This window comes from Pelophylax lessonae (genome assembly GCF_965119305.1).
Source record: "Pelophylax lessonae genome assembly, chromosome: 5".
NCBI lineage: Eukaryota > Metazoa > Chordata > Amphibia > Anura > Ranidae > Pelophylax > Pelophylax lessonae.
Window position 1 is genome coordinate 433,240,459 of NC_138772.1, and position 12,191 is coordinate 433,252,649.

Sequence of the window (12,191 nt, forward strand, 5' to 3'; positions counted from 1 at the left end):
CCTTCCCTTCAACTTGCAACCTAGTTCATTAAATTAGTTCTTAACCCCTTAGCGCCGACGGAACGCAAATATGCGGCCTCAGCTTCACGGGGTTGTACTGGGGTGATGCCTGCAGCTAGAGGCATGACAACGACAGCTGCTCAGCTGTCATTACAAGGAGCAGGAGGGGACATTTTGTCCGTCCCTCCCACCAAAATCCCCCCTCCACACAAATCCCTCCATTAAGAGCACCTGTCGCTGCCTATTACTGTCTCAGGGAATGTTTGCATTCCTGGTGACAGCAATAAAAGTAATCAAAATTTTTTTTTTTCTTTTTTCAATCAATTGATAGTGTAAAAATAAAACATTTTAAGCGCCCTGTCCCTCTGCGCTCGCGTGCAGAAGGGAACGCATACGCAAGTCGTGCCCTCCTCTAACTCGAAACAGGTAACCATTAACATTTTTTTTAAAGCTTCGCCTATGGGGATTAAGTACCGAAGTTTGTCGCCATTCCACGTGTGTGTGTAATTTTAAAGCATGACTAGTTGGATATCTATTCTGTGTAACATGATAATTTTTTTTGTTTTTTACCGTAATTCTTTAAAATACCGTGACATAAAATATTGCAACGATCGCCATTTTCTTCTCTAGAGTCTGCTAAAAAAATGTTTTGGGGTTATAAGTATTTTTTGCTAGAAAATTACTTGATTTTAACCTGCAAGCAACATATGTCAGAAAAAGGCTTGGGCTCCAAGGGGTTAAGGAGCCTCCACCATCCATATATTCTGTCATTGGTTCCAACGTGGACCAAGACACCTGGGTCATGCCCAACCCTATCAACCCGGTCAACCACAATGTGACACAATTATCCAGCAATATCTCAGAGAATGCAAGGTACCTCAAATCTTGCAAGAAAACATTCCAGCACAGTGCAGGCAGATAGAACAGCAGTGTGCAATCTGAGTGTAGTATATTAAAAGATTTGTTGTGGTGGATAGACAAATGGCAACTCCCATTGTGACAGGTAAAAACAGGCTCATCATAGTAAGGGCTTCTGATGGACAGTTTTACACCAACAGGGAACCTCCGACCAAGATTGGAGTATTGGGTGGAGTACTGCAGAACCAAGAGAACACACTGGGGGGCACCAAACTAAGTGCAGCAATAATAGTACTGAGAAATACTTGTAAAATAGTAACTCACATGGGGAGAAGAAGAAATGGCATTTTTTGTATGTAATCCGTAAACAGTTGGCTCATGCATCTGGGATGGGTAGCCTCTTCCTACAACTTGCAGCCTGGAGAGTCCGGACGTCAAGCTGGATGACAGCTTAGATGATGATCCCCACTACCTCCTTCTCCACACAAAGTGCTCCCAGAAATCTCCACCAAGTGAAGCAAAACAATTCAAAAAACGTGCGCACCCATGAAAATTTGATATACCAGCATTAAACATGGAAAATGGGTCTCACTGTCTGTGTACTCAAGTTCACTTGCCCTACCTCCTATTTCAGTTTCGGCATGCGCTCCACCAGCTGTAAGTGATATCAGCGGAACGGACGCCAGACTTTAGCCCCATCCAAAACATTTTGTCTATATTTTATCATCAGGAACAGATGGTCCCTGCACGTCTCCTATATATACTCTACATCTGTTACATGTTAACTACACTTTAATGGTATCCCAGTCTTATGCCCCGTACACATGTGCAGATTATCTGAAGACTTTTGTCTTCAGATTTACCTTTTCTATGTAGTGCAAGGGCCTGCCGGATTGCATACAAATTGAAAGTGTTTAGGTTTGACCTCATATTATATGGTTTTGGTAAGTCTGCAGACAAAAGTCTTCAGATAATCTGCACGTGTGTACGGGGGGAACAGTCTGTAGCGTTTAATATTGAGCTGGCCGACCCTTTTGCAGCTATAACGGCTTCAAACTTTTTGAGAAGGCTGTCCACAAGGTTTAGGAGTGTGTCTATGGGAATGTTTGACCATTCTTCCAGAAGCGCATTTGTGAGGTCTTTGCTCTAATTCATCCCAAAGGTGTTCTATTGAGTTGAGGTAAGGACTCTGTGCAGGCCAGTCATGTTCCTCCACCCCAAACCCTCTTCTCCATGTCTTTATTGACCTTGCTTTGTGCTCTGGTCCAAATCATTTGTTGGAGGGGGGATTTGTTTTTCAGGGGTTGGGCTTGGCCCCTAAGTTCCAGTGAAGGGAACTCTTAAGGCGTCCGCATACCAAGACATTTTGGACAATTTCATGTCCCCAACTTTGTGGGAATAGTTTGGGGATTGCGCAACAGTGCACAAAGCAAGGTCCATAAAGACATGGATGAGTGAGATTGGGGTGGAGGAACATGGCTGGCCTGCACAGGGTCCTGACCTCAACCCGATAAAAAACCTTTGGGATAAAGCCTGGCCTTATCGTCCATATCCGTGCCTGACCTCACAAATGTGCTTCTGGAAGAATGGTCAAACATTCCCATAGACACACTCTAAACCTTGTGGACAGCCCTCCCAAAAAGATTGAAACTGTTACAGCTTCAAAAGGATTGGGCCAACTCAATATTGAACCCTATGGACTAAGACTGGGATGCCATTAAAGTTCATGTGTGTGTAAAGCCAGGCGTCCCAATACTTTTGGTAATAAAGTGTATATTGAAGATGTTAAATTTGGGGTTAAAGATCTCTACCAATATTGTTTTTTAGTTTTTTTTTAATTCATAAATCTAAATGAATGAATTGGGTTTTAAAAAATGTATGTGGTTGCTACAGATTCGGTGATCGCCAATAGGAAGCATGATTATTTCAAAGTTGAATTTGTTTCTTCATATATATTTTTTTCCTCATCATCATGCCACAGCCACACAGCCCAAGGCCCCTTTCACAACGGGCTGTCTGATCAGGTCCGCCTGTCAGTTTTTCAGGCAGACCTGATCGGACCCTTCAGTCTCCTCTATGGAGCTGTAATCTGCCACCATCTGATCCTGTCCGCCAAAAACAGACGGATGGTGGTTCTATTTTCTATCCATCCCGTGGATCGGATCATATGGCATCGGATGGAAACAGACAGACAGTCTGTTTCCATCCGATTGCCCTATAGAGGAGAGTGGGGTTCTAGTCGTCTTTATGTGTAAATTTACTAGATTTCAGGCAAATTTGTCAAGCCCTGACATACAGTATGTATGTGATGGTGTATTTATCTGTTTATTCTGCAACCCACCCTGCACACTGAGGATCGAGCAAGTTCTAGGGTTGGGCTGTTTAAAGTCAGTCTGATAGTTTTTACTGTGCACTATGAAAGTAAGTACAAGAGAAAATGTACTGCTTTTTTTTTTTTTTTTTTACGGTTCTTAAACCTGTAGTTAAATGTATGGAGAATCAAGCTCAGTAGTGCACCATGCATCATTAGCATCTTTTATCCATTTTGCTTTACGTTCTAGGAATGAGTAATGATATGTATTTATTAGAGGAAAGATCTGTCCTTTCATAGCTGTTATTACTAATTAGCCCAAACCTTTATCTGGCAGGCCAGAAAAAGCCACAGCCTTTAGTAGACTCTCAGCCCCCACCAATGCTGCTCATTCCCCCTGTTGCTGTGATGTCACTGCTAATTGTGCTTTAGCTGATCCCATTAAAGGTATTAGTTTGAAAGATTGCATGACACTAGGCAGGTAATAATTCTATGCCTGTATTAGTGTAAAAGCAGCTGAGCTGCACTTTTTCTGCACAAGATTAATCCTAATCTCATGGCCCTTTTTGTACATATACAGAAATGCAGTAGCGCATTGACCATGCAGCAGATTTTGTTACACATGTGCCATAACCTTGTATTGCCTCTCACCTCTCTGTTTAACATGGAAACCACATATTTGTATTTTCCAAAAAAAAGTGTACAGTTCAGGGTTTTTTTTTTTTTTTTGTGTATGTCAGGTGGACTTCAGGTATTGACAGTTAGGGGGGGCGAACTGTCAGTGTAGCTGGCAGTGCTCTGGGGGTCTCAGCTCAGTCTACAATGATCATAGTACAGGCAACCACATGAAGTCTACGGTTCCACTAGTGAGACTAATCAATGGCACCAGTTCTCATCTATGCGACTTTAAAAATCAGCGACTTTGAAAAGATACTTGCAGTGCTTTGATCTAGAGAGTTTAAAGTTGGAGCAAAGTTGCACTCTAAATCGCAATAGTGGAAACGTAGACTTAAAGCTCTTGTTTCCACTAGTGTGACTTGTTGTTCGACATTGGACACACAGTCTCATGACAAGTCCATTAATTTCAATGGCACCCGTTCCCATCTATGCGACTATGAAGGGGGCAGGGCTGGGCAGGTCTAGGCATGCCTGTCTAAGAAAGACTGACAACCTTTTCAGGAGGTGAAAGACCGCTTAGCGAATTCCGATAAAGGGAGATAGCGTTGTCGGGGAAGAAGTTCATTGTCCAGTTTAGATAAGACTTTCTAAGCTACACAAGCAGCTAGCCAGAAAATCAATAATAGCAAAGAGAAAAATATTTAACAATAATGGAAAAATTTCATTTTTGACTGGAGTTTCCTTTTAAGTTAGTGCTTCTATATCTGCTAATACATTTAACACTCAAAAGGCTGCAATCAATTCTAGCAGGTGAATCTCCACTCTTCTGTGGATGCAGATTTCGGAGCCTTCCACAAAGTGTATGCAGTGGCGCTCTCTGAAGTCAGGTCTTTTGATCCTTGTTGGGCTTGTTTTGTTTACCCTGTTGTATCCTAATATTGCCATTATTTGCTTGAGGATGTCCCAGGGCCTATGAATATTTTACCCGTGCCCTGTATTGTATGATTAAGATACAATGAATTTTGACTTGCCCAAAAATTTCATATCTTGGGAATGTGGGACACACTCCCTTCCATTGGTTGGTCTGAATTGCTTGCTACAAAATGCAGACTTGCAGAGTGGGATATTGTTATAGGAAAGGTGCAAGGAACTATGAATTCTTTGTGTCCTGTAGTGTGCTCTAAGATATGGAATTTAGGGGTAAATTAAAATTCCTGTTTTTTTGCTTTCATCACACTGAAAGCTTTCAATAGTAAGTACAGCACTGCACAAATGTGTATGTAGCTGAAAACCACAACTGTAGGAACTGTTTTCATTTAAATTGTATCTTTTTTTTTTTTTTCATAGGCTAAGCCTTTTTATTTTCATGAAATTACTTTCATTGATTGTGTTGGCATTTTTAACTACATTTTGTATGAAAGATTTCCATAATCCTCACAAGCTGCCTGCATCCTAGCAACAATGAGACAAAAGATGGCTTCTACTGCCTTCACCTTAGCAACAAAATGACACTAAGCAGTTTCCTTCACAAGCCACCTGCATCCTAGTAACAAAAGAATGCTAGGCTGCAGAAGTCACTACTTGTTGGCTTCAAGTACCTTAAAGGGAGCCATACTGCAGGAAGGTGGTCATTTTGTGACACTGGCTGCAGGTGGCTTGAGAAGGAAAGTGCTTAGTGTCATTGTGTTGCTAAGGTGAAGGCAGTAGAAGCCATCTTTTGTCTCTCTGTTGCTAGGATGCAGGCAGCTTGTGAGGATTATGGAAATCCTAAATACAAAATGTAGTTAAAAATGCCAACACAATCAGTGAAAGTAATTTCATGAAAACAAAAAGGCTTAGCCTTTGAAAAAGACGATACAATTTTAAAATAAAAACAATTCCTGCATTTGGTGATTTGGGGATTTTCAGCTAAGTTCTTATAAAAATAAATTTTTTTGCTTTTCCCAGTCTTTTGAACTTAAGGGTTTTCAGGGGGGAAGGCGGGGGTAGAGATATGTCCTCATCAGTGCAAATTGACTCCTTCCTTGTCCATTGACAGATTGAAATAGGGATTTTACCTTTCTTTCTGCCATCTTCATGTGTTGTATTCCTTGCGTTCTGCTTTAAAATATCACAAAAAATATTTACCTGTTAGGCCTCTTTCACACGGTCCGCATTCCGTTGGGGACCGTGCTCTGCTCAGCGGGGATCGATCCGCCGATCCCCGCTGACCCGGCGGATGACAGCTCCGTCTCCGCACACAGTGCGAGATGGAGGTGTCAGAGCCCCACTGCTCTCTATGGGGAATCGGATGAGAGCGGACCGCTTGTCCGCTCTCATCCGATCCCCAGGAAGGATGGAAAATAGGGTTTCCATCCGTCCGGATTTCACGGACAGGATCGGATGCGGATGGCAGCAGGTGTCAATGGACATGTCACCGCTGACATCCGCTGCTCCATAGGGCTGAATGGGGCATCCGATCAGATCCGCCTAAAAAAACTGACAGGCGGATCTGATCGGAACGCCGTGTGAAAGAGCCCTTACTGTACTGGATTATCGCCAATTTCATATTGTGTTTCTGTATGAATGCAATCAACAAAAAAAAAAAATCCTATACTCGCCTCATTCTTCACATAAAGCATGATCACCACACCAAACAATAAAAACTGAAACCTACATAGCAGCAGTGCTACTCTACCAAGCACTGCTTTAAAAAGCATTAAATATGCCAAAACCAGTAAATACCTACCAGTTCAACATTTTCTGTGGAACCCAAAGTGTGTGAGGGGAAAAAAGGTTGTTTCTGAATGATTACATCCCTGCATGTATGACCACTCGTGGCAGATGAACAACATGATGATTAAAAATGTAAAGAATGAATCTCACAAAATACCTTGAATTTTATGCTTTTATTTTAACTTTTTCTTTCCAGGGAAAATATTTTTGTCTTTGATCACATGTGGTGAGGTCTGTCTGACATGTTTTCTTTGCCTGCAGCGATTTGGAATCAAGGAGAGAAGTAAAGAAAGAAGAGGGAGAAGCATTTGCCAGGGAACACGGCCTTATTTTTATGGAGACCTCTGCAAAGACTGCCTCAAATGTGGAGGAGGTAACACATAACACTTTGTTTTCTTATGGTACTGCTGCAGCACGTCCCTGAATACAGGGATATGGAGTGAAATGTACTAATCTAATATTTAATGATAGGTATAGCAGATTACAATTATACAATTTTTTTTTAATCCTTTTGACTTGACACAAATATACAACAGCTGTATCTTTTCCAAGTTGTTATATTGTACAATTTGCAAAAAGCTGAAGTATAAGGCCCCATTCACACTTGTGCGACTTGTCGTGTGACTTTAGATTCCAAAGATGCATGACAAGTCGCACTTATTTTTCCCAATAAGTACCGTTCATATCTAAGTGACTTAAAGTAGTTCCAGCACTACTTTGGTCTGACTTTAGTGCGACTTGAGGACCATAGACTTCAAAACCCTGAAAAGTTGCATGAAAGTTATATCTGCATATGCATGCGATTTTGTAGAGCACAAACAATCACATTGGTCAAAGTCACAACTAAGTCGCACTCATCACAGCCTTGTAGGAAATAAGACTCTATTCCTCAACATAGGAGTATACAGCCATCTACTAGAGGTTAAGACGCTGCAAATCAAGAGGGACAAGCTCTCTCTAGTTGCTCTACCCCTGCACATGAGCTTAGTTTAGCTTGGTGTCCCAAGGAGGTAAGACATTCTGCCCAGCTCTGCTGGATCTAGACCAGCCTTTTTCAACCAGGGTGCCTTGACAAAATGGCTAAAGTTTCCCAAAACCTTTATACAAGCCAGCAGATGGATGAGCCTGCCTTTTAGTTACACAAAGCCTCAGGTTTTCATTGTGCACCATTTCGACCTTCTAGCCGTCGGTGTCCTAACCAATGACCCTCCCCTGAACCTCTTTGTCAGTGCTGGGATCACATTAGCTGAGTAATGGAGAAGATAAACATTGGAATACTAGTCAGTAACAGTGTGCCAATGGTGTATTGGATTTGGAAGAATAAATCACCTCTAATTATGGTTGTCCTACGTGTGTAGATGTTGATGTATTATGTAAAACTATTATAATAGTTTTTTACATATTAGAATGGGGTGCCTCGAGACTGTACATCATTTTATAGGGTGTCTTTACTGAAAAAGGTTGAGAAACGCTGATCTAGACATTCACTTCCAAAGCGGGAGTTCCATTATGCTTTATGTTTATCAATTTAAATTCTGTTTGCCTTTGGCAATATTTTATTATTGAATTATTGTAAATAAGTATCTAAGCTGTTTTAGCAAATAGGTGCGCAGAGAACACAGTACAGAAAATGACTGTTTACTGCCACACCAAGGCCATAACAGAGCAAGCATACTACATGGTAACATTCTAGTAAAATGTAGTTTTGTATGTATACCAAGGGCCTAAATAGCTGTGACCGACAGCAATGGTTGCCTCACATAAAGACTTGCCAATGTGGTGTTATCCCCCACCCCACCCTTATCCCCCATACACGTCTCTCATGCACACCTGTTCTCCTGCGTACGGCTTTGTTTTCCGTCCCAGCAAAGGCCGAATGAATCACCACAGTGAGAATCTCTTTGATATTTTGCACGTATTATGTTTGATACACATGACTCTTCATCATACCTGTTTGGAAGATTTTGTGCCTGTTTGTCATTTTCTTGCATGTGGATTTTGTTCCTTCTTACTGTTCTACTAAATCACTTCTCTGCTTGTGGCTTTTGCATCAAGCAGTTTTAGCATTAGGACTTTCTGTATTGTGTTACAGTTCATCATTTGGCAGGTAAGCTATAAAGAAACAATTGCTGAAGGCTACCTTTTAGAGAAAACTTTATATCGGTTGTTGATCCCCCTATTCTGCACGGATGTAAACCTTATCATGTTGGAAGAATGAGCTACGAAGATTCAGCTGACAGGAAGTGACTAAGAAATCGCATTTCTGGCAGGATATAATACATTTCTTTCGTGTACATGCAAAAATATTGGTTGCATGAAGAAAAATTAAAGTGAAGGCAGCCAATACATCTGATGACTGTTGAGCTCCAATATACTACATTTTTGTTCTAGGGTTTAGATATACTTTAAGACAGGCCACCTTAGATTCTTTATCAGCAGCCCTCTAATTTGAAGAGCTGCTTTTCATGAAGAGGAATACATTTTTGGCACAATAGTTTTTATTTAGGGATAAGTTCACCTTTACAAAAATAAAGAATAAAAGCACATTTCTCTATCGCTCATTGACAGACGTAGTCCTCGGTGATTCAACACCCTCGGGTTATGCTGCCCTCTACAGGAGTAGGACTAGACAGGAAAGAAAACGTTCTGGCCACACCCTAGGGGCAGTCCCAGAGGGTATATCCTCTCACTTCCTGCTCTAGCAAATCAGTTTTTTTCTGTCTAGTTAGGAGTAAGGACCTAGATACCTTGCTGGGATCTTCGGTCCTGGCAGGATTTTTTTCTTAGAAAAGATTTTTTAGACAGCTTTTTTTCTCCAGTGTTCCTGTGAGATCTTCAAGAGTCAGTGGCAGTACTAGAACTTTACTGTGATAGTATAAGGTATCCTACCTGTCAGAAGCCACAGGGCGATGTCTATACATGTATACTGCATTCCAGATCATTCCTCCAGCTAAGCAGATGCCTCCCGACGGCCACGGACCGCATACGGCCCGCCAGGGTCCGGTACCGCCGACCACGCTGACCACCATGAGGGTGAAGGGTTGTGAGGCCGAGATCCTTCTGCAGACATGCCGCTATTCTGTGCAGGCCGCCGCCATTGTCTGGTAGATCGCACGAGGCCGCCATTTTGGTGTAGCCTCGTGTCTTCAGCATGGGGGCGGCCATGTTTGAGGTGACTCAAACACCTCATGGAGCCAGGGGGAGGCGCCGGCAGGCGTGTTAAGGGGCGGAGCCGCCTCCTTTACCCAGGAAATAGGGCCAAAGACTTCCTGTCTGTAACAAGACAAGCACTGAGCAAGCTGATGAAAACTTCTGTGCATCAGGGATGAGCCTTGGGGTCTCTCTCTCTCTCTCTCTCTGGTCCAAAAAGGCAGGTAACACTGAGGGGCGCTGTTGCGACTGGGGGACACAAAAAAAAAAAAAAAAGTTTTTTACTTTGTCATTTTTTTGTCGCTGGCAAGTGTCTTGTATAATCATTGACCCTGCCGCATAGGTATCCCCACCTGATCCCCTCAAGGTGGCCGCAGGACCCTCCAGTACCCCACTTGTTTTTAATGCATTATCGGCAGTTTTGGAGTCTTTGGTATCCCGGGTGGAGGTGGCCTGTCAGGGACGGGGGTCAAGAAGCGACCCCCGCCTACCCCTATTGTTTATCAGATACTTCAGGGGCTGTTGTCTCAGGTAATATCTCCTCAGCAGTGAGGAGCACGTTTCTGCCTCCGCCATAGCACAAGAGTGGTGGATGCACTAGTTGTGTCCTTCCGGGAAACCTTTAGTCTTGAGGTTACACCGGCAGAGGTAGCTGAGACTGAGATTCCTTTTTGGTACTTGTTAGCCTACCAAAAGGGCGAAGGATTTTCCTTTACCCAAATAGGGTCGTTTTGAAACGAACCCCTGTTATTGCCAAACGCATGGCTTGGTGCTATCCGTTTGAGGAATTCCTCTTTATAGGATAGACTGTACCACCTGCTGTCTTGCCACAGACTGTTAGGATAAAAGGACCTCGTAACAACGAGGACCTTCCTTTTCTGCTCATAAAGAGTTGTTCGTTCCCCGAGGGCGGGCGATAAGGCGAAACCCTCCAAAGCCCCTTTTAGAGGGGTTTCAAAGGGCGCTGGTCAGCTAAACAAAAAGTCCGGCTCAGCCAAGCCTGAAGATACAGCCTGATGCGCCCCTACCCATCTCTGGGGTGGGGGGGATGTCTTCACCGGTTTCTGGAGGACACAGGATCGAGTTTCGATCACTTTCACCGGTGCGATTCTTCCCTTCTAACATTGAACGGTTTCAGGGGTTCTATTTGAACCTATTCACAATGCCCAGGAAAGAGGGCAAGGTGCGTCCAAATCTGGACTTGGGAAGAAATAGAGTCCATCCGTACAGTGGTGGCCTCCCTGCATCAGGGGGATTTCCTGGCGTCCATAGACATTTAGGAGGCCTATCTTTATATCTCCATCATCGCAGGACATCAGCGTTTTTTCGCTTTCCCAAAGATCATCCCTGGTTCCCACCAGGAGACTGAACTATCTGGGCCTAAAGTTGGATACATCCTGGGCAAGAGAGTTTCTCCTTGCAGAGAAACTCCAGAAGGTTCAGTCAACGATTCGGATGTTGCTGTCCGTCAATTGGCTGGGACTGATGGTGGCCTTCTTAGAGGCAGTACCGTATACCCAGTCTCATACCCGAATTCTCCTGAAGGAGATTCTTTTTTAATGGAATCAGAATTCCGATTCCCTGGACAATCGGATCTGGTTGAGCGAGCGGACCAGGAAGTCTCCGATGCTCAACCAGGGGAAGTCATTTCTTCCGATAGTATCCAGATTACCAATAAGGGTATCGGAACTGAGAGCGATCAGATTTTGTCTGATTTTACTGGATCGAGCAGCTCTAGAGCAGCCCGATTCGGATCCAATCGCATATGGCCTCTTCATCCAGAGGTTTTTCACTAGCTGTCCCTTCATTGGGACATCCCGGATGTGGATCTGTTGGCACCTTGGCTTAACAGGAAGGTGCGGAGGTTTGTAGCTCGCGCCGCGATCCTCTAGCGGACGCAGCAGAAACGCTGATCGCCCCGTGGGGGCAGTATCAGCTATGGCATGCCTTCCATCCTCTCAAGTTGCTGCGGGAACTTCTTCGCAGGATAGAGGTGGAGGGAATTCCAGTTATTCTGGAAATTCCGGACTGACCTCGTCGAGCCTGGTACGCCGATTTGGTGAGGCTAGTCGCGGACGCTCCTTGGAGACTTCCTCTCAGGGAGGATTTGCGGTCTCAGGGACCGATCTTCCATCTTGCTTTACAGTCGCTGGCTTAATGGCCTGGCCATTGAGACCCAGGTACTGAAGGACAAGGGAGTGTCAGCTTCAGTTATTCCTACCTCCAGTTAAAGCAAGGAAAGTGACTTCCAGCACATGGAAGTCTTATATTGCATGGTGTGAATCTATTGGATTTCCCCCACATACCTATTCAGTGACCCGAATTTTGGTATGTCTGCAACAAGGGGTTGAGCAGAAACTATCCTTGAGCACGATCAAGGGTCAGGTTTTCGGCGTTAGCAATCTTCTTTCAAGAAACCTTTGGCTAATCATTCCTTGGTGCGGAATTTCATCCAGGGGGTGCGACATCTGGCTCCGCCAGTGCGCGCACCCTTACCGCCTGGGATCTTAATTTAGTGTGGTCGGTTCTTCAGAAACTT

General features: G+C 43.7%; 1 protein-coding gene across 1 annotated transcript in view; it reads left to right on the forward strand.

The window, feature by feature from the left end:
* The window catches only part of RAB2A (RAB2A, member RAS oncogene family), a 166,120-nt gene that overhangs the window by 96,534 nt on the left and 57,395 nt on the right, over nucleotides 1-12,191 (forward strand). Inside the window, exon 6 of the mRNA XM_082258847.1 lies at nucleotides 6,764-6,875. Within this exon, the coding sequence (XP_082114973.1) occupies nucleotides 6,764-6,875 (112 nt within the window). The remainder of the gene's footprint in view (nucleotides 1-6,763; nucleotides 6,876-12,191) is intronic.